The sequence below is a fragment of the Bos grunniens genome, chromosome 10 (assembly GCF_055505025.1).
Source record: "Bos grunniens cultivar Pamir isolate PY7600 chromosome 10, Bosgru_T2T1.0, whole genome shotgun sequence".
Taxonomy (NCBI): domain Eukaryota; kingdom Metazoa; phylum Chordata; class Mammalia; order Artiodactyla; family Bovidae; genus Bos; species Bos grunniens.
In genome coordinates this window covers 90,803,444-90,827,232 of record NC_141174.1, presented here as the reverse complement: position 1 = coordinate 90,827,232, position 23,789 = coordinate 90,803,444, and the positions used below count along the sequence as shown (strand labels likewise).

The 23,789-nt window shown below is 38.7% G+C and overlaps 1 protein-coding gene across 8 annotated transcripts in view; it reads right to left on the bottom strand.

Annotated features, from left to right (window-relative positions):
- Positions 1–23,659, bottom strand: part of STYX (serine/threonine/tyrosine interacting protein) — a 53,647-nt gene extending 29,988 nt beyond the window's left edge. For 2 of the 8 annotated variants that reach the window (XM_086323069.1, XM_086323070.1), the window contains exons 1-3: positions 23,165–23,611; positions 8,120–8,152; positions 3,039–3,092 (exon numbers count right to left, since the gene is read on the bottom strand). In XM_086323069.1, coding sequence (XP_086179195.1) covers positions 3,039–3,092; positions 8,120–8,152; positions 23,165–23,221 — 144 coding nt within the window. In that variant the 5' untranslated portion in view covers positions 23,222–23,611. Of the gene's footprint in view, positions 1–3,038; positions 3,093–8,119; positions 8,153–22,854; positions 22,916–23,164 lie in introns of all 8 variants that reach the window. The other 6 variants (XM_086323065.1, XM_086323067.1, XM_086323066.1 and 3 more) reach the window with 6 other exon arrangements.
- Positions 23,660–23,789: the final 130 nt, after the last annotated feature.

Genomic DNA, 23,789 nt, shown 5'->3' with positions numbered 1-23,789 from the left:
ATGTGAAAACTAGGAAAACACTACCTATTCACTGAATAGTTGTGAGAATTCTATAAGATAATCTTTGGAATAGTGGCTGGGACACATAGCAAGTTTTTTTAGTAAATGGCAGTTATATATATTGGTTACAATTCTTATTTATTAGAGAGAACTACTCTAACATAAACAGTTATTCAACATTTCTGACCTAGTTAATAGCAGTGCTGGAGCCCAAATCTCTAGACTGCTCTCTGCATCTCCCAGGATACTTTTTCTATTTTAAGCCAGAATTAATTTATACAATTCACAAAAACTAACTTCTAGGTTTTAAAAATTCTCCTAAAGTTAAAACTGGCGACTCCAAAGTATTCTGTGGTGCTTTGTGGCTCTATATTTAAAGAAATTTAACATGATAACTCTAAAAACTTAAGTTTTTATTTGTAAGTGACCATAGGCTTCAGTGAAATTTACAGACAACATGTTATTTAAATAGTTAGAATATGTATGCCATCAGTGACTTTGTTCACTGATTCATGCTAACTATGTGTAAAGCAGTGCCTGGAACACAGTTGTTGTTCAATAATTACATGTTCAAGAAATGAATGAACAAATCATGATGAATCAGAATTATTAATAAGCCTGTGTTTTCTATTTTCAGTTTATAATCCTATATATTTAATTCCCTTTCTATATTAATAGAACAGTAATACTAATAATGCATAAAAAAGTTCAAGAATAATTTCTACTTATTACAGATCAAATGCTTGTGTCTCCCTAAAATTCCTACGTTGAAGCCCTAACCTCCAAGGTAATATTAGTTTGTGGGGCCTTTGGGAGGTAATTAGATATAAATGAGGCTATGAGGTGGAGTACCCATGCTGGAATTAGTGCTCTTACAAGAGGAAGAGGGATCAGAGCTTCATCCCTCTGCCATGTGAGACTACCTCAAGAAGGCAGCAAACCATGAAGAGGGCCCTCACCAAAACTTAACCATGATGGTGCCCTCATCTCAAACTTCCCAGCCTCCAGAACTGTGAGAAATAAATGTCTGTGGCTGAGACCATCCACTCGATGGTATTTTATTATAGCAGCCTAAGCCAAGAAAGTGTTGTTTCTAAATGTTAATTTTTGCAGCAAAATTTCCTATGTCTGGCATAGATTACAGTTCAGTTATCTTTGTATTTCCTGAATACATCCTGAGACAGGGGAAAGGAGGTTAAGAATTTGGTAGGATTAATAATAAATCAATGTTTCATATTCACATTTATAGAACCTCCAAAGTGAATTCAATATTCATTCACTTGTCTATCACTGATCTATGATATGTGAACTTTTCGTACCTACTCTATGAATATGAGAAACTACAAGAAGACATATATAATCAGGGATAAAACCTGTTTGTTTTAACAAACTTGGAAGGCACATTAGATTACTAAGTAAAAACAAACCTTAAGACGGAACCCAAATATAATAGCACATAAATTTTTTTTTTCGTTTTCAACAGACTTTTATTTATACAAAGCAAACTATAACCTTATCTCACAAACAGAAAAAATTTTATAAAAAGAAACAGTTCACTACCTACAAAGACCCTAAATATGTCCCTTTTATTAAAACTGTATTTGAATGTAATAAAAGGCCAAACTAAATGAGTTTATAAAGAGCTTATTCCTTAAGGATTTTTTATTTCTATTACTCTTCTGCTATTACTGTTTAAGATGATATGAAAAGAAATATGGGCTGAACTATAATGATTTATGGTGGGAAATAATCAAATTTTGCCATAGAAGCTTTTCTGCAATCTAATGAGACCATGGTGAAGTTAGGAGGGAAGAGGTTTTGAGACAATGTATCTGTAAACAAATACTTACAAATTAATATGACAAACAGTATAATATATATATTTATAAAGCACAGTGAGAATACCAAAAGCAAATAGTCTAAAATCATTCTGAATCCCAGTATTTGTGAATATTACATTATTTGGGCAATAACTGTGTTTTTACAAAGTAGATCACATTTAAGTCTATAGTTATCTACCATATCCTTTTCTAAGTACTTATTTAGATATATATTTTTATCAACATCCCACCTTCTCAACTTAGTTGCAGGCCATCAAATTACTACTATTATTCTTAGATATGCCTCAACAGTCAAAAAGCTTTCCAGTTTCAAAATGAATGACATTAACTTTAAAAAACAAAACGTCCCATCACCTAAAGTTCATAAATATTACCAAATTATTTCAAAAAAGTTTTTAATTCTAAAGTTTTTAAAAAAAACCTATGCAGGTATCAAACCGACTTCTAAATAGGCAGGGTATTAGGGAAAACATCTGTGATATAATGTTTTATATTATAATTCAAAGAGAATTAGCATTGCCATAATTCATAGGGCTGAATCCTCTAGGAATTGGTAACACTGCTATTAATACATATATCTGAATGAGATCTACCCTTTCAATTGTGTAACTAAAGAAATACATTTCAGTGTAAATATACAGGACACCTAGATATATAATACAATACTTTACAACCTGGAGGTTCTAGATCTCCATAGTTTGGAAAAACAGAAATAAAATTTGAGTCACTTCAATTAAAATATGTGGGTTCTATGAATGTATTTGTACACGCTCATCACGCACATTCTATTTTACCCTTTAACTAATATGTAAAATAATCTTATTTGGGGATTTAATTACATCTCATATTTCTCAGAAACTATGATTAGCAATTGCAGATGTCCAATATCCAGATTAGCAATTCCAGGTATCTTGGAAGGTAAATAAATTATTAAAGGTCAGTTAGGGCAAGTATTTTAAGCACATGGATTTCATGAGGAAAATAAAAATATAAAACCTCACTTGTGATTTGTGGTTAAACACTTGAGAATCACTGGTCCATTAAAATTTCAAAAGAAGTAGGTACTCCAGAGTCACAATTACTGCTAATATGCAATATCAGTGGCCCTTCCTCAAACAAAACTCTTTCTACTACAAAAACTCACCCGAAAAAGTTGGTTAATAAGGTCTATTGATGAATCTAATTTAAAGTTCTTACCTTGCTTTTCATGGCAGAAGAATATGGGCCTAAAAACAAACCAGGCAGAATTTCCTAGAAAAAAATATTGAGCTATTTACCACCAGCAATTTAAATCTATACAAAACACGTACCATGTAAGTATTTTCATAGCTGTTATAATAATTTGCTAAAAAGTTTATTATTTAGGGAGAATTTTCTAGCAACACTGAGCAAATGACTGGGAAGAGAAATGCAGATGTGCTTTATATAACATGATGACACATTTAAAATTTAAATTAATTCTGAAAAGTCAGGTATTTGAACTTCCATAGTGCTTTTTTATAAGCAGTCTGAGAATCAGTACTTTTGTCTTTTAGTATAATTAGTATTGTTGTCTTTTCGATTACTAAAATACCTCTAATTTTACTTCTATTCTCTGCTACAGTCTAGAAATAAAACAGGTATTAAAAAAAATCACCCTTTTAGAATTACACAAAATCTTATTCAATCAAATGAAAAGTAGCACAAGATTCAGCAATTTATTTTATTTTTATTTTTTAAGATTCAGCAATTTAAATAAATAACATCTGAACCATGAATTAAAATTTATTCTATGAGAATTCAATATAGAAACTCTTCAGTAGGGATATATCATACCCTATATACTAACACAATTTTATACTTCAATTCTATGGGATATCAGAATTATTTGTGTATAGATTTGATTTCATAGCTTCTTGTATGCAGAAACTAAATTTTACTCATATTTGCATTCCCCATAGCACCAAATAAAATACCTCATTGGTAATCACATATTTTTAACAAGTGAATTTTCACTAAGAGAAACAGGTTTTTTAGAGGTCAAGGAATTCCTGAGGAGAGACACTCCTTGACCTTGGGAGTGGCAGAGATGAAAAACGAAACAAAAAGTTTCGCTATGTAGGTTCAGTTCAGCTGCTCAGTTGTAGCCAAACTCTTTGCGACCCATGGACTACAGCATGCCAGGCTTCCTTGTTTATCACCAAGTCCTGGAGCTTATTCAAACTCAGGTCCATCAAGTCAGTAAAGCCATCCAACCATCTCATCCTCTGTTGTCCCCTTATCCTCCCACCTTCAATCTTTCCCAACATCAGTGTCTTTTCCAATGAGTCACTTCTTCACAGAAGGAGGCCAAAGGACTGGAGTTTCAGCTTCAGCATCAGTCCTTCCAATGAATATTTAGGACTGTTTTCCTTCAGGATGGACTGGTTGGATCTCCTTGCAATCCAAGGGACTCTCAAGAGTCTTCTCCAACACCACAGTTCAAAAACATCAATTCTTTGGCGCTCAGCTTGCTTTATAGTCCAACTCTCATATCCATACATGACTACTGGAAAAACCATAGCTTTGACTAGACGGACCTTTGTTGGCAAAGTAATGTCTCTGCTTTTTAATATGCTGTCTAGGTTGGTCATAGCTTTTCTTCCAAGGAGCAAGCGTCTTTTAATTTCATAGTGGCAGTCAACATCTGCAGTGATTTTGGAGCCACCCAAAATAAAGTCTCTCACTACTTGCCCATATACTTGCCATGAAGTGATGGGACCAGATGCCATGATCTTAGTTTTCTGAATGTTGAGCTTTAAGCCAACTTTTTCACTCTCACTTTCATCAAGAGGCTCTTTAGTTCTTCTCTGCTTTCTGCCATAAGGGTGGTGTCATTTGCATATCTGAGGTTATTGATATTTCTCCTAGCAATCTTGATTCCAGCTTGTGCTTCCTCCAGCCCGGCATTTCGCATGATGCACTCTGCATAGAAGTTAAATAAGCAGGGTGACAATATATAGCCTTGACGTACTCCTTTCATGATTTGGAACCAGTCTGTTGTTCCATGTCCAGTTCTAACTGTTGCTTCCTGACTGGTCTGGTATACTTATCTCTTTAATAATTTTTCAGTTTGTTGTGATCCACACAGTCAAAGGCTTTGGCATAGTCAATAAAGTAGAAGTAAATGTCTTTCTGGAACTCTCTTGCTTTTTTGAAGATCCAGCGGGTGTTGGCAATTTGATCTCTGGTTCCTCTGCCTTTTCTAAATCCAGCTTGAATATCTGGAAGTTCACCATTCACATACTGTTGAAGCCTGGCTTGGTGAATTTTGAGCATTACTTTGCTAGCGTGTGAGATGAGTGCAATTGTGCAGTAGTTTGAACATTCTTTGGCATTGCCTTTCTTTGGGATTGGAATAAAAACTGACTGTTTTCAGTCCTGTGGCCACTGCTAAGTTTTCCAAATTTGCTGGCATATTCACTGCAGCACTTTCACGGAATCATCTTTTAGGATTTGAAATAGCTCAGCTGGAATTCCATCACCTCCACTAGCTTTGTTCACAGTGATACTTCCTAAGACCCACTTGACTTTGGACTTCAGGATGTCTGACTCTAGGTTGAGTGATCACACCATCGTGGTTATCTGGGTCATGAAGATCTTTTTTGTATAGTTCTATGTATTCTTGCCACCTCTTCTTAATATTTTCTACTTCTGTTAGTTCCATACCATTTCTGTCCTTTACTGTGTGCCGGGAGCCAGCACGGGAGTTCCTACCCATGACAAGGTCATACAGGAGAGCCCTGACGGGCAAGGCAAGTCAGGGCTTGAGGGCCCCCCCTGGATCTGCCTAAGCGTCTACCCCAAAACCAGAATCTGTCTTACTATTTTACGACTTTCACCAACTCCTCTGACATTAACGGGGGGCCATCCCTGACCACCTTTCTTTGAAGGAAATCAACTTAGAGCTCTAGCTAATTAGCCTCCTGGGCATAATAGGAGTGTTTCAATTCAAACCCCTCAGATGGCTAACTTGCTTGACAGGTTTATCTGGACTACGAATATGATTGTTTACAGCCTCCCAACCTTGAGAGGCATGGGAAGCTTAAGATATTCAAATAGTATAGAGCCTCTCGGAGAGTTAGAAATTGTTAGAATAGAACTAGTAGAAGATTTCATTGTTGAGCCAATGCTTGCTGCCAAGTTTCCAAATCCCCTGTATTGTATCCTTAAAAGTGTATTAATTAATATAGTTGGTATATAGAAAAATGTAAGTAGTGGCCTTGGTGCTAACAACTTTAGACCCTTAAGGTAATAAATTCTTTCCTTGTTGTAAACCCACTGCACCTCTGCCCTACAGGAATGCAACTTTATCTAACGCCTTCAGAGGATAGCGCCAAACTTTAAAATAATTACTCTTAGAGAAAATAAGTCTTATGGTTGACAAGCCTTTATCAGAGTCATAAAATGTTAACAGGCCTTCTGGCCAGAAGATGATGTAAATCACCTAAACCATTTGTATACGATAAGTCTGCAGAAAAGAAAACTTGGTCTCAATAAGGATCAAAGACTGCTGACTTTGCATGATTTTACACCCCCTATTATCCTCTATGCACAATTTAAGGTATATAAGCTCCCTTTGAAAATAAAGCTACGCGCCTTGCTCAAAGCTTGGTCTCCCCGTGTCGTTCTTTCTTGCTTCCTTTTCTCTCATTTTCTTCTCTGTTCTTCCTTCAGGACAAATAATTGGGAGCGTGGGGGCCCTCTGAGACCATTTATTTGCCCGGGCTTCTAAGACCCACTCCAGAAGGTGCCTAAGGTGGGGTACCTTCTGCTATTCGAGAGGGCGCCTATGGCCTCCATGGTCAGTGCAAGCCTGGTGTCACAGGTTTTATTGGCTTTCCGCGTAAACCAGTTATATTAAGCCTCTGATCTTTCTCCTTTTATCTATCCTTTTAATCGCCAACGCCGTCCTCCCGAGGGAATCCCTGGACCCAACCGGGGCTGGACCCCGGTAATTGTGCCCAACTTTGCCCATCTTTGCATGAAATATTCCCTTGGTATCTCTTATTTTCTTGAAGAGACCTTAGTCTTTCCCATTCTATTGTTTTCCTCTATTTCTTTACACTGATCACTGAGGAAGGCTTTCTTATCTCTCCTTGCTATTCTTTGTAACTCTGTATTCAAATGGGTATATCTTTCTTTTTCTCCTTTGCCTTTAGCTTCTCTTCTTTTCTCAGCTATTTGTAAGACCTCCTCAGACAACCATTTTGCCTTTTTCTATTTCTTTTTCTTGGGGATGGTCTTGATCACTGCCTCCTGTACAATGTCAAGCTATCACTAATTCATTCATTCCATACTGTATTTTTTTTCCATAAATTCCCTTTATTAAATGTTGGTTTGTACCATCCAGAAAATAGTCTTTATCAATTCCCTGTGAAAAATTCACCTGCTTATTCTTTATTTAAAATTAAAAAATTTTTAATTTCAGTATAGTAGATTTACAATATTATACTAGTTTCAGGTGTATAGCATAGTGATTCAGTATTTTTGCAGATTATACTCCATTAAATGTTATTATACAGTAATAGCTATAATTCTTTATCTGATACAATAAAAACTTGTTGCTATTTTATACATAGGTGTTTTTAATCTCTTAATCCCATACACCTAATTTGTCCCACCACACTTTTCTCTCTCCTTTGGTAACCACTAGTTCGTTTTCTGTATCTTTATAATTGCTAAGTCATGTCTGACACTTTGCGACCCCATGGACTGTAACCTTCCAGGCTCCCTTGTTCATGGGATTCTCCAGGCAAGAATACTAGAGTGGGTTGCCATTTCCTCCTCCACATAGTGTGAGTATTCAACTCAATCTTCTGGAGAATTTCACTAAATTAACTGAAGTTGACTGGAAATCAGACACAAATGTAAACAATTAAGTCAAAACGGTGATATGCTTTACAGTCTACTCTCCAGAGTTTATCTAAACTACACAAACACAGAAAGCAAACTGCTTTCAGAAATAATACAAATACTGTGCCCAATTTTTCAGATGAAGAAAACCAAAGTGACTCATTAAACACATACATATGTAACTATTTCAATGATTCTAAGAAATTTCATCTCCCATCTTTTTAAGAGCCACAATTAACTTTTAACATGTTAAAAGTTAATATGAGTATTTAAAATACTCAGTGATGAACATACAGATTATGAGTCAATAGGGCTCAAATCCTTTGTGAAATTAGGTTAAATTATTTAATAATGATAGTAACAGTAATACAGGTTGGCTGGAATAAACAAGGAGGTTGTCATACCTGCATCTCTCGTCTCATAGGGTAGGTCCACTCCTTAAAAATGGAAGGAAAACATAAGAAAAGTAAATAACATTATGAAAAATGTCACCCAAGTAAAGGTCAAAGATGTGATATACAAGTGTACGGATTTTTTAAAAATACATTATACTTGGCGAATATTCTATAAACACAAGCAGATCAACTGGCTTCATAAATACGTGAAAATTTAAGTGATAAGAAACAACGATTAAGGTGACTCTTAAGTAGTCAGGCTTCCAAAATTATGATTATGTTACTTTATAACAGACCGAATAGTTCAGTAATTGAAAGTATAGGTATTCCAGATGTTTCTCACAAAAATGATATTCTAAATCAGAGATGTAAAACAGACACCTTGTCATTTTGCCACCTCTAATCAACTGACAGTAGATAGCTATTGGGCTTCCCTTGTGGCTCAGCTGGTAAAGAATCTGCCTGCAACGCGGGAGACCTTGGTTTGATCCCTGAGTTGGGAAGATCCCCTGGAGAAGGGAAAGGCTACCCACTCCACTATTCGGGCCTGGAGAATTCCATGGACTGTATAGTCCATGGGGTTGCCAAGTCGGACACGACTGAGTGACTTTCACTTTATCGGCTTCCCTGATAGCTCAGTTGATAAAGAATCTGCCTGCAAAGCAGAAGACCCTGGTTCAATTTCTGGGTTGGGAAGATCCGCTGGAGAAGGGATACGCTACCCACTCCAGTATTCATGGTTTCCCTTGTGGCTTAGCTGGTAAACGATCTGCCTGCAATGCAGGAGACCTGGGTCGATGCCTGGGTAGGGAAGATCCCCTGGAGAAGGGAAAAGCTATCCACTCCAGTATTCTGGCCTGGAGAATTCCATGGACTGTATACTCCATGGGGTTGCAGAGTTGGACACGACTGAGCAACTTTCACTTTCAGACAGCTATTAATTAAACCTTTTGTGGAGAAAAATTCAAGGAAGAAAAGAGTGCTGTGATCATTGAGCAACATCTGCAACGGATGAAAAAAGAACAGAATGTGATAGGTATTTATCTGCCATGCCTGATCTAAACTGCTAGATGCTTATCAAATAGCCTTTCCCATATCTTACTTGGGCTTGATTCTGTCTAGTTCAAGTCCCTTTAAAGATACACTTTACGTCAGTACAGAGTTCATTCTTGGAATGCAGACCAAAATAAAATAGCTAGAAAGGGAAGTTGCTCAGTCGTGTGAGACTCTGCAACCCCATGGACTGTAGCCTACCACGTTCCTCCATCCATCGTCCATCGGATTTTGCAGGCAAGAGTAGGTTGCCATTTCCTTCTCCATGAAAAATGCCAAAGCAAAATGGCAAAGACAGAAAATATTTTAAAAGTTAGAAGAAGATAAAAGCAATTACAGTGAATTGAAATGAGAAATCAAATACACTACAGGTAGTCTTCATTTGTAAATGGACTACATTCTAAAAGTTTCTAGCTTAGTTGTTTAAAACTCAGAATTAAAAATAGTAATTAGGTTTCTAAAGTTAAAACTGCAAAAAGGTTTTTTAAATTTCTTTAGAAAATTTTAGAATTACAGAAAAGTTAAAAAAACAGTACAAAGAATTCCCTTTACCCTCCACCCAGATTCCCCAAGTCAGAAAAGTATTTTTAACACAGAAGGTAGAAATGTTATACTTCTGTAATGGAAAGAGAATATATACTCCTACAATGACCATCACCATTCCTTTTTTTTTTTTAATAAAGAGAAACAAAATACATTTTTTGTTTCAAATCTTGAAAACTGGTCTCAACAATGTAGAACTGGCCTATAAACCCTGAGAAACCATCTACAAAATGACTGTTAAAATACATCTTTCAAAGTATCTTTAGCTTTGCACAGTGGCAGTATCATAGCCAATGATAGCCAATCTGAGGCATGTTAATTTTGATTCAAAAGTATCTTTAAATGCACAGATGAACTAAGAAGTGAGGAAAGTCCCCAGACAGACACACACTCACAAACATAAGAAAGCACAAACCCAGTAAGGGCAGTAAACACTGAAACACAGCATCCTGAGAAAATCTGCTAGTCTTTTCAGTCTTATGTTTCTGTTCTTTTTCTTTTAAATAAAAAACAAATTTTTATTCATATCTTCCACTTAACAAAAATGTTGTAGGCTTAGATGTGAACCCAAAATAACAATTTTTAGAAGAAAACATATGAGAATATTTTTGTGACTGGGTTAGGCGAATACTTCTTAAATATGACACCAAAATCACAATACATAAAAGAAAAAATTCAATAAACTGGACTTCCATCATGATACAAATATCTGTTCTTTATAAGAAGCATTCATAGTTAAAAATTGAAACTTGGAGCCATGAACTGGAGAAAATACTTGTAAGGAATGTATTTGATAAATAAACTATATCTATATAGAACATAAAAAGAACTCTTAAAACTCAATAAGATTTGAAGAAACAACGAAGAGACTGAATTACTGATCAAAATCATCCCAACAAACAAGTCCAGAACCAGACAACTTCACTGGTAAATTCAACCAAACGTTCAAAGAAAAATTAATATCAATCCTTTACAAACTTTTCCAAAAAACAAAAAAACTGGGAACACTTTTCAAATTCATTTTATGAGGGCAGCACTGTTGTTCAGTGCCTAACTCATGTCCACCTCTTGGTGACCCTATGGACTGCAGCAGGCCAGGCTTCTCTGTCCTCCACTATCTCCCAGAAAGTGAAAGTGAAAGTCACTCAGTGGAGTCTGACTCTTTGCAACCCCATGGACTGTATAGTCCATGGAATTCTCCAGGCCAGAATACTGGAGTGGGTAGCCTTTCCCTTCTCCAGAGGATCTTCCCAACCCAGGGATTGAACCCAGATTTCCCACATGGCAGGCAAATCGCCAGTATTCTGGAGAATTCCATGAACTGTATAGTCCACGAGGTGGCAACGAGTTGGACATGACTGAGCAACTTTCACTATCTCCCACAATTTTCTCAAAATCCTGTTCACTGAGTTGATGATGCTATCTAACCATCTTATCCTCTGCCACACCCTTCTCCTTTTGCCTTCAATCTTTCCCAGCATCAGGGTCTTTTCCCGTGAGTCGGCTTTTAAAATGGATGTAAGAATGAAGTGCTAAAACGACCAAATCTGAATGTAGAGCTCAAATAATTTTTACAAATATCAGATCAGATCAGTCGCTCAGTCATCTCCGACTCTTTGCGACCCCATGAATCGCACCACGCCAGGCCTTCCTGTCCATCACCAACTCCGGGAGTTCACCCAGACTCACGTCCATCGAGTCAGTGATGCCATCCAGCCATCTCATCCTCTGTCGTCCCCTTCTCCTCCTGCCCTCAATCCCTCCCAGCATCAGAGTCTTTCCCAATGAGTCAACTCTTCGCATGAGGTGGCCAAAGTACTGGAGTTTCAGCTTTAGCATCATTCCTTCCAAAGAAATCCCAGAGCTGATCTCCTTCAGAATGGACTGGTTGGATATCCTTGTAGTCCAAGGGACTCTCAAGAGTCTTCTCCAACACACCAAAAGCATCAATTCTTCAGTGCTCAGCCTTCTTCACAGTTCAACTCTCACATCCATACATGACCACAGGAAAAACCATAGCCTTGACTAGACGAACCTTTGTTGGCAAAGTAACGTCTCTGCTTTTGAATATGCTATCTAGGTTGGTCATAACTTTCCTTCCAAGGAGTAAGCGTCTTTTAATTTCATGGCTGCAGTCACCATCTGTAGTGATTTTGGAGCCCAGAAAAATAAAGTTTGACACTGTTTCTACTGTTTCCCCATCTATTTCCCATGAAGTGGTGGGACCGGATGCCATGATCTTCTTTTCTGAATGTTGAGCTTTAAGCCAACTTTTTCACTCTCCACCTTCACTTTCATCAAGAGACTTTTGAGTTTCTCTTCACTTTCTGCCATAAGGGTGGTGTCATCTGCATATCGGAGGTTATTGATATTTCTCCCGGCAATCTTGATTCCAGCTTGTGTTTCTTCCAGTCCAGTGTTCCTCATGATGTACTCTGCATAGAAGTTAAATAAACAGGGTGACAATATACAGCCTTGATGAACTCCTTTTCCTATTTGGAACCAGTCTGTTGTTCCATGTCCAGTTCTAACTGTTGCTTCCTGACCTGCATACAAATTTCTCAAGAGGCAGACCAGGTGGTCTAGTATTCCCATCTCTTTCAGAATTTTCCACAGTTTATTGTGATCCACACAGTCAAAGGCTTTGGCATAGTCAATAAAGCAGAAATAGATGTTTTTCTGGAACTCTCTTGCTTTTTCCATGATCCAGCGGATGTGGGCAATTTGATCTCTGGTTCCTCTGCCTTTTCTAAAACCAGCTTGAACATCAGGAAGTTCACAGTTCACATATTGCTGAAGCCTGGCTTGGAGAATTTTGAGCATTACTTTACTAGCGTGTGAGATGAGTGCAATTGTGCGGTAGTTTGAGCATTCTTTGGCATTGCCTTTCTTTACAAATATACCTACCCACAAAATCACAACTTAGATGGAGATTTCCATCATCCCAGAAAGTTCCCTCTTTCCTCTTCTCAGTCAGTATCTCCTGTCTTCAGACTGACTTTTATCACTACAGATTTTAGTTTTGTCTGTCCCAAAACTTCATGTAAGTGGAATCATTTGTTGTTTAGTCACTAAGTCGTGTTCAACTCTTTTATGACCCCATGGACCAGAGCCCACTCGGCTCCTCTGTCCATGGGATTCCCAAGGCCAGAATACTGGAGTGGGTTGCCAGTCTCTTCTCCAGATCTTCCCAACCGAGAGATCAAACCCTCATCTCCTGCACTGGCAGGAGAATTATTTACTAATGAACCACCAGGAAAGAATCATACAGCAGTACTATTTTAGGTCTGGTTTATCTCAACCTAATGTCTATGAGATTCATCTATGCTGTTGTGTATGTCAGTAGTTTATGCCTTTTTATTGCTGTGCAGTCACAACTGACTCATTCTCCTGTTCATGGAGATTTAAGTAGCTTTCTGGTTTTGGCAATTATGAATAAAGGTGCTGTGAAAACTCTTTTATATGCCCTTTGATGGACATATGCATTTATTTCTCTTGAATATATGTGGCAATTAAATGACAATCAGAGTAGGCCTATATTTGGCTTTACCAGACAGTGTCAAAAGTTTTCCAAAAGCAATTTATGCGCCCACCAGCAATGGATGGGAGTTTTAGTTGTTCCACATTCTCACCATGGTCTTGCTTTAAATGGCACTGCATTTGAGAGAAAGCCTAGGACCTGCTCAAAGTGGAAAGCGAGATCATGACCAAAACACTGGGTCCCCAAAGGGCAATACCTTCAGTGAAGACACACTGGAGGGAGTAGAAGCTTACTTCATCCCCATAAAAATGAGTACCCCTGCCTTTCCTATCTTTGGGCCTGAGTAGGTGGTGGTGGTAATAGTGGGAGGGGTGTTAACCAGTCTGATTCATGAGACCAAGTGAAAATTTAATGTCAAGTGGTCCTGAATGAGTGTCCTGGGAGAAGTAAATGCATTTTCTCTCTGGAGGAACATACTCTAAACCTAAATCAGAAATAATTCAAAAGTTAAGTTCTAAGAACTCACAATTTAAAAATTCATTAAAAAAAAAAAGGAGGAAATAAGCCAGTATCAGAAGCCATACAACTGAATCACATCCACAAAAACTTCAGATATTAATTACAACAATAAAAAATATTGCTGTCTTTGTGGATATGATAAAACATTCACTATAAGAGTACCCTTCAGTTCAGTTCAGTTCAGTCCTCAGTCGTGTCCGACTCTTTGCAACCCCATGAATCACAGCACACCAGGCCTCCCTGTCCATCACCAACTCCCTCCCGGAGTTTACTCAAACTCATGTCCATCGAGTCAGTGATGCCATCCAGCCATCTCATCCTCTGTCGTTCCCTTCTCCTCCTGCCCCCAATCCCTCCCAGCATCAGGGTCTTTTCCAATGAGTCAACTCTTCACATGAGGTGGCCAAAGTACTGGAGTTTCAGCTTTAGCATCAGTCCTTCCAATGAACACCCAGGACTGATCTCCTTTAGAATGGACTGGCTGGATCTCCTTGCAGCCCAAGGACTCTCAAGAGTCTTCTCCAACACCACACTTCAAAGGCATCAATTCTTCGGTGCTCAGCTTTCTTCACAGTCCAACTCTAACATCCATACATGATCACTGGAAAAACCACAGCCTTGACTAGACGGACCTTTGTTGGCAAAAAAAAAATCTCTGCTTTTCAATATGCTATCTAGGTTGGTCATAACTTTCCTTCCAAGGAGTAAGCATCTTTTAATTTCCTGGCTGCAATCACCATCTGCAGTGATTTTGGAGCCCAGAAAAATAAAGTCTGACACTGTTTCCATCTACTTCCCATGAAGCGGTGGGACCAGATGCCATGATCTTCGTTTTCTGAATGTTGAGCTTTAAGCCAACTTTTTCACTCTCCTCTTTCATCAAGAGGCTTTTGAGTTCCTCTTCACTTTCTGCCATAAGGGTGGTGTCATCTGCATATCTGAGGTTATTGATATTTCTCCCGACAATCTTGATTCCAGCTTGTGCTTCTTCCACCCTAGTGTTTCTCATGATGTACTCTGCATAGAAGTTAAATAAGCAGGGTGACAATACACAGCCTTGAAGATGCTGTAAAGAGCAATAATGCATAGGAACCTGGAATGTTAGGTCCATGAATCAAGGCAAATTGGTCAAACAGGAGATAGCAAGAGTGAACATTGACATTCTAGGAATCAGCGAACTAAAATGGACTGGAATGGGTGCATTTAACTCAGATGACCATTATATCTACTACTGTGGGCAGGAATCCCTTAGAAGAAATGGAGTAGCCATCATGGTCAACAAAAGAGTCTGAAATGCAGTACTTGGACGCAATCTCAAAAACAATAGAATGATCTCAGTTCGTTTCCAAGGCAAACCATTCAATACCACGGTGATCCAAGCCTATGCCCCAACCAGTAACACTGAAGAAGCTGAAGTTGATCGGTTCTATGAAGACCTACAAGACCTTTTAGAACTAATACCCAAAATAGATGTCCTTCTCATTATAGGGGACTGGAATGCAAAAAAAAAAAGTACCCTTAAGTATAATCAAATATTAAGAAATCAATTTTTTAAAGACCCAAAAGGAATATGTAGAACTGAAAATGTACAATTGAAATGAAAAGTCATCAGATAGGCTAAACAGAAGAAAGGATACTGTTAAAGAGAGAATTTGTGAATTAGAAAACAAAACTAATGAAATGACCTAAATCCAGAGTTGGAAAATATGAGCAGTTAACAGACTGGTAAGATAGAAGTAAAAGGTCTAACATCCATAGAATCTAAGTTCTAGAAGGAGGGGTGAAAAAATAAAGGGGAAATATTGCACACAATATTAATAAGAATTTCCCAAAACGAGTTAAAGGTACCTTAGAAATAGGCAGCCCATAAGGGAAAGAAATGCACAGGTAAACAGGAAAAGAGGAAACTGCTCAGCACAGCAAACACAGAAAGAAGATTTTTTTTTTCCAGACTAAAAGCAAATAGAAGAATGGAAAATATGAATAGAGGCCAGAAGACCTACATATATGCAGCCAATTAATTTTCCTGAAAAGACACCAATGTAATTCAATGGAGAAAGAAGTCTTTCAACAAGTGATGCTGGAAATAACTGAATAAATGTCTGGGAAATAAAATAAATTTTGATCCTGACCACACATGCACACATGTGCATACACACAGACAGACACACACAAATGTCTCATGTGTCTTCATTGCTGTAATCTACTTCCAGTACTTGATGACAGTGCTCGGCACATAGTGAATCAGTCAAAGAGATGCAGCTTTGTGTGGGTCTATGAGACTTGACCCAAACAATGTTTGACTCCTGTGTGCTTAGGAGCTCAGTTGTGTTCAACTCTCAACAGCCCCGATGGACTGTAGCCTGCCAGGATTCTCTGCCCATGGAATTTTCCAGGCAAGAACACTGGAGTGGGCTGTCATTTCCTCTTTCAGGGATCTTCCCAACCCAGGGATCAAACCTACCTTCCATTTCCTGCATTGGCAGGCAGGTTCTTTACCACTAATGCCACCTGGGGAAGCCAGTGGGCACTCAATAATTGTTGAATGAATGAAAAAAAAGTATATGTGTGTTTGTGTGTAAACATAAATGCAAAAATGATATAATTTCTAGAAGAAAACATAGAAGAATATCTGCAACCTGGGGAAAGGAACAATGTCTTAAAGAGGACACAAAAGGTACTAAGCACAAAGGAAAAACAATTTAGTAAATTTGATTTAATGAAAATTAAAAAATTCTAATCAACTGAAATATACTGCTAAGAATACAAAAGATCAAGCCACAGACTGAAAGAAAATATTTGTAGTACATATATTCAACAAAAGACTTGTATCCAAAATACAAAATACCAACAATAAAGTGAAAACCTAATTTTTAAAATGGGAAAATAAGTGAAGAGACATCTCATGGAAAATAACTAAAAGGTCAATATCACACGAAAACATGTTCAACATCATTAGTCAGTCATTAAGGAAATTCAAATTAAAACCACTACATACCCACTAATGACTAATGTTAAAAAGTGACAGTACTATATAAGTCAGTGTTGATGTGGAGCCAGTGGGACTCTCAAACACTGCTGATGCGAGTATAAAATGAAATGCTAATAATACACCTACTCTATTAATTGAGCAATTCTTAACAAAGATTTGCTAAAGAGAAATGAAAACATATGTCCACCAAAAAGACTTGTACAAGAATATTCAAAGTAGCTTTATTCATCATAACCCCAAGTAACCCAAACGTCTATACATAGTATACTCATACAATGAAACAGTACTCAGCAATAAAAAAGAATCAACAACTCATAAACACAACAGAGATGAACTTCACAGATACTATGATCAGTGAAAAAAGTCATTAACAAAACAGTTTCTTTTGCATGATTCCATTTATATGAAGTTCAAGAACTGACAAAACTACACTATGGTTATAGAAATCATAATATTCATTGCCTAATGTGGGGTGTGGTAGGCGTTGCTTGGAAATATGAGGTAACTTCCTATGTTGGGAGAAATGGTCTATATCTTGATAGAAGCAGTAAACACTGGTGTATATATTTAACAAAACTCACTGATTGTACATAATATCTGCATTATACTCTATGTAAATTTTATAATCTCTATCAAAAGGAGAGAGAATCCGGACAAAGACGACAGATTACATATAAAGAAAAGACAATTCAACTGACTGATTTCTCAACTACAAGAATGAAACGCCAGAAGAGTAATACATTCAAAATGGTGAAATAAGTAACTGTTAGTCTAGGATATATACTGAGAAAATCATCTTTCAAGAACAAAAGTGAAATAAAAGACAATTCCATATAAACAAAAGAGAGTCTACTACCAGCAGACTCTTATTAAAAGAACATCTAAAGTATGTTTTTTTGAAGAAAAAGTACTGCTGTCTCTATTTTACATTTCTACTTTAGGCACTGAGAGCATACATAACCTGACTTCAAGTTCAAGTAGTCTGACTCTATAGAGTCCATTCTATTCATCACTACACTATACAGTCTCTCAATGTAAGAAGGAACTATAAGCAAACATATAGTTATATTTTAACAAATATAGACTATATGATTAGCTTATAGAGATTAATAGAATAGAAAAAAGTATGTAATTTACAAGCCAGTAGAGGGGCAAATGTAATCAAACTGTACAAACTGAATGTTTATCTGCTTTTATAACTTACCAATATATTATAACCTTCTTATATTGAAAAAATGTTAAACAAGTCAAATACTCTTGTCATTTTAGTCACAGAACCTTGTCATTTTAGTCACAGAACCCTTAACCATTGAGCACAGTACCTATACAGAATATGCATTGAGGAGATACATGGCACTAGACTCTATGGATCGTTTTTTTTTTTTTTTAAAGATTCTCTAGCAGCCTTATATTCCTGAAAAAACTTGTCAGAGTTGTGAGAAAGGATGTGATTAAAGAAATATGTACGTTTGAATTTACCAAAACTGAAATTTCTACATTATGTGTGACAAAAGAAGAAAAAAAGAGGACCATATATAGAGAAGTGGTGTACATATATTCTAGGGACTATGAGGCAATATACCTGATGGCACTTAAAGCCACAGGATAAACATGTGCTTCTTTCTGGTGTCAATTTTATCATAAATTCCACCCCCACCCCCCCCCTCAGGAAAAAAATATTTTCACTGACCACTAACTTAGAACATTCATGTTAAAATAAACATGACCATATGAATAGAATCCAAAATTTATACGAATTTTTAAGTGAAACAAGAGGCTTCAAATAAATTTTGAGCTTCTCATAAGGTTGTATTCGATAGAACACATATACTGTATTTATAGAAGAGATAATAAAGGAGTAAGAAGCAAGCTGTATAGAAGAGAATGAAAAATTACTCCTATTCACTGGACAGATAAAAATTACTCTTATTCACCTGTTATATGACTTGCTGTAACAGGCATGGTTCCTTTGAAACCTAGAATGTCTTTTCTCATAGAAAATTTCATTTGGAGCATTTCCTGGTGCCAGCATCAGATCCTGATCTCAGAAGTTTACCTTCTTTATCTAGCCTGATTACTACCTACAGAACAAATCTTAAACTTGTCTTGTCTACCAACTCTGCCTTTAGATCAGGACTTTGAAAGTCATTTATGCTCACAGTCTTGCTCTACCAGACATGTATCTGTCTGAACATGTATCTAATAACCAAGTCTTGCATATATATCACACTCAATCTTAATCTCAGCCTGCTCACATTGTTTCAAAAATTCATCTCTTTAGAGATGGTAGTATTAATAAGGCAGACTCTCATTATAACTGATATGATGTATTTTGAGTTACTCCTATAATTAATTAGTAGAATCAATTTCCCAAACTCTGCTGATTAGCCGAGCAGTCCAACTATGTTTCTCAAACCAAAGCAAGCCAGTTAAGCCAAAATATCCTTAATTGTGAAACACACCATGCTTCTGATGGGAATTCACAAGTGAAAATCCTTCAATCAATATGAGCTATAAGATACCACATATTAAAACATCTTTCAGGCTCTCTTCTTACTTCTCAAGCAAATGCAATTACATGACCTATAAAATCACACTTAGGGGACAGAAAAAATGCTATAAAAATGTTCAAAGACCAATAAACAAATAAATGTACCAACTTAGGCTGGTTGAAACATAATGTTTACAAATACCAAGAGGACTGTTTAAACAACAGGTTGGGGCAGTTAAGGAAAAAAAAAATTAGAATACTATACCTGAGCTGGGACACTTCAGAAAACAGAAAAAGTAGTATTATAGTTTCTCTCACCGCTCCCTGCCCCCAAAAAAGATCCTCTTCAGAGTAAGCTCTTTCCTTCTGGCCTAGCTCAAGCTCTGCTTAAACCAAAGGACCAAAAGCAATTTTTACTTTAAAAATGAGAGGGTTGGGAGGATATGGAAAAACAAAGAAGTATTTAAGTAAGATGCTTCCAAATCAGTTATTTCTAAACCTAACTGCCACTGGAATTATCTAGTTCCATCTTAAACCAATTAACTCAGAAAAGGAGTCCAGCCTTGGTTATTTTTTAAAAGTTCCTTGAGTGATCCTACTCTTGTTGTTTAGTCACTCAGTAGTTCCCAACTCTGTGACCTCATGGACTCCTCTAGCCCACCAGGCTCCTCTGTCCATGGGATTTCGCAGGCAAGAATACTGCAGCAGGTTGCCATTTCTTCCTCCAGGAAATCCTCCCAATCCAGTAATCAAACCTGAGTACCCTACAGTGCAGTCAGATTCTTTACAGCTGAGCCACTGGGGAAGTCCAGCAAGTGCTACAGAAGCTTAGAAACCTGGGGATCGAACTCCTCTGGAGATGGGAGAGTGGACACGAGGAACTGGCAAAATCAGGGAAAGCTTCTCAGAAGAAATGATGCCTCATGTGGGATCTAGCCCAAAAATAAATAGTTAATCAGGAGAGGGCAAGGGGAATGTGCTGGCAGTCATGGCAGGGGAAAATTGTAGCTTAAAGCTCCTAAGGTAGGGGGAAAAACATAGAAGCATTCCAGAAACGGAGAGAAGGTGACTATAGATAGGGCCCGAATGGAGCAAGGGGAAGAGTTGCTCATAACATGATTAAGAGAGGCAGGTGATGCCAGTTCACACAGGACCATGCTGATGACATTAGGGTTTGAACTTCATCCTCAAAACAACATGAAATTACAGCAATTTTAAAGGAATGACAATCTTTTTGCAAGCTGACCTAAATTTTTGCTAGCAACCATTCTGGGAAGAGTGCTCTATCCAGTATTTCAAGAAACTTGGAGGTAAAAATTTTTATAGAGGTGACAGGATCATAAAGTTATCATATCCTGATTACATCAATCATTAACAGTCTTCACTGAAATTACTGTACTTGAATTTCTTTTTTACTTAAGCAAGACTGGAATGTGATTGGGAGTGCTTCCTATGTGGAAAAAATTATGCTGGCTGGTCACCATAATTGTGTAAGAACATCTGCCACTTTACATATTTCACTGGAAATTAAAAAATTAACATTGTTTTATTAGTCACTTTTCCTTCTCCAATGCATGAAAAGTGAAAAGTGAAAGTGAAGTCGCTCAGTTGTGTCCGATTCTTAGCGACACCATGGACTGTAGCCTACGAGGTTCCTCCGTCCATGGGATTCTCCAGGCAAGAGTACTGGAGTGGGTTGCCATTGCCTTCTCCAATTAGTCACTTTACCATGTGTAATTAACTAGATGCCCTATTTACGATTATTTACAGTTCTGTCTGGCCAGAAAGCATCTTCCATCTTCTGTGAAATGCTCCTATCATCTTGGTGGGAGGACTACCAATGATAAACTTCAGTCCCCTCAGCCCAGAAGTATGTGACCTAGACTGGATCCCTCACTATATTCACCCCTTCCTGGCTCTCCTGACTGATCCCAAGGATAAGCCAATCCACTAGATTTTGAACACTAAAGCTTAGAGAAAAGTGCCTTTCCCCCCTTAATGTGAATGCTCTAAGGGTCTGACCCTCAAGCAACTGATGGTCAAACTTGATACCTGTGGAGAAGCCCAAGAAAAAGAACAGATCTTGACAGAAAATAGAGACAGGCATTAATGAAAGGCAGGGGCTGTACTGCTGCATTTTTAATACCATCTAGTCAAGTCTCTGAGACCAGTTTGCACTCCAAACTTTCTGGATTTTGTTACTTCTTTTCTGTGTTGCTTAAGCTCCTCTGGTTTCTGTCACTTGTAACTGAGAGATAACAAACATCCAATGCTACAGAATAAGGAACGAACTGGCTTTCAGTGGATGATATGAATATCATTATGTACTAGGGTTAAGTATTACTTCTCTCCAACACAAGAAAAGCAGCAAGCAGGAAAGAAGCTGCATTCCTAAGAATTTTACAATCTTTGCAAGGATAAGATATATTATTATTCAATAAGAGATTAGATGCAAAGTCTGTAAACATTTTAAACTAGAACTATTAAGACGAGAACAGGGAAGAATTGAGGTGTATTTAAAAGGACAATGAACTGAGAACAAGGAGACCAAGGTGCACTAGGAATACCATTTATTCTTAGTAAGCTACTATTTCTTCATCTTAAAAGTGGGAAAGCTCTACATTATTTCTAAGGTTGCCTAGTGTTGAAATTACTGAATCATTTCAAGGATATAAAAGCATACTCTTCATTCACATTATTCCATATAAAAGAAAAAAGTATAAAATCATTTTTAACCTAACCTAAATTCTACTTTTTTTTTCTATTTGAATCTCCTAAAACATGAAATTCTCAAGGATTATTATCACAAGCAATGATCCCCCAAATCAAAAAAAGTGAACCAACCACAAAAGAAGACATTCAATAGAATGAATACCTGCCATAAACTGAATGATCTCTTAAAAGTAGAAATTTAACATTTCTTTCTTGAGACTACTAGAGCGCATTTTGTCTTCAGAAAATTTCTAATTTAGTAGTCTCCAATACCATAAAGCGGAGAAGGCAATGGCACCCCACTCCAGTACTCCTGCCTGGACAATCCCATGGATGGAGGAGCCTGGAAAGCTGCAGTCCATGGGGTCGCTTAGGGTCAGACACGACTGAGCGACTTCACTTTCACTTTTCACTTTCATGCATTGGAGAAGGAAATGGCAACCCACTCCAGTGTTCTTGCCTGGAGAATCCCAGGGATGGGGGAGCCTGGTGGGCTGCCGTCTATGGGGTCGCACAGAGTCGGACACGACTGAAGTGACTTAGCAGCAGCAATACCATAAAGAATTTTAAACTAGGAATAGATGGGGGAAAACTCAATACAAACGTTAGGGAGGGAAGATGTAAGATGGGATAAAAAGAACCCCGAGTTAGAAATCAGGAGACCAAGTTATAAAGAATCCCCATATTAATTTCCCTCCAAAGGGCAAGTTTTTTGACTGAAGTTTTCAGATTCAAATGAGCTAGTTTCGTGCCATTTTACTCTGATGATCACGGCTTGCCTCAAGAACACCCAAAATCAAATCAAATCAAAACAAACCAACTGCTTCTGGAAACTTGTTGAAGGCACACTTCCAAGTTCAGGCCCCACATCAATTCCACACGTGGGCTCATGTGTCCCACAAGTCAATCGATGACACCAAAGATTACCCCTCAAAATGAGATTAAAAACATACCCTTGCATTGCTTTGGCAATAAAAGGGTTACCTTACTTCAAGTAAGTCCTCGACGCCGAATCTGGGGAAGAAAGGACTGAAGTAAGTAGACCAGACCCGGCCCCGGCGTTTTCGGAGGGGAAGAGGAACTCCCGGAGCCATGGTCGGGGCAGACGGCCCCGGAGCGAGAGACTCCGCCCCGGGGTCCCAAGACGCCCTCAGGAGGCAACAGGGGTACCAGTAGGTGAAAGCTCCGACGGCTGGGGCCTGGGGTCCGCCCCTCGGCGAAGAGCCACTGAGGCCTGTGCGTGTTAGTCACTGACAGACTCACCTCGGCGTCTTCTTTGCACTGTGGGAGCGAGGGGAACTCCAGCTTCACGTCCTCCATGGTCCTGGCCCTCGGGTTTGTGGGTGGGGCCGGGTAGGAGTGGGAGTTACCCGCCGGCCGACCCTCGGGCAGGCAGTGGCGGTGAAAGGAAAGGTAGACCGGAGGACTGACCGGCAGGCAGCGGGCTTACAACTAACACACGCAGACTATAGGGTCCCGGCGACTCCGGCAACAGCGGCGGCGACAGCCGGGAAGAAGGTTGGGCGGCTCGTATCCGGCCGCCATGCTGCTGCCGTCTTCCTCCCCCCCGTGCTTCCGCGCCCCTCAGGCCGCCCAGGCTCTGGCACCAACACGAGCCCTACAACCGTCTACCCTCCTTCCCCCTCCCGCCGTCCCCCCGCCGCCCCAGCCAATCCCAGCCTACGCTTGCCTTCGGCCCGCCCCCGCTGCAGCCGCCAGGTGTCAGCGCGCCGCCGCCCCGCCCCTTCGCGAGCGCGCAGACGCGGGGGGGCGGGGCCCCGGAGGCGCCCGGGCGGGAGCTTGCCGGGTGCGGAGGAGGTGGGGCTGCCGCAGGACGGAGAAGGAAGGACTGTCCTGGGAAAGGCAGTGGGATAATCTGAAACGACAA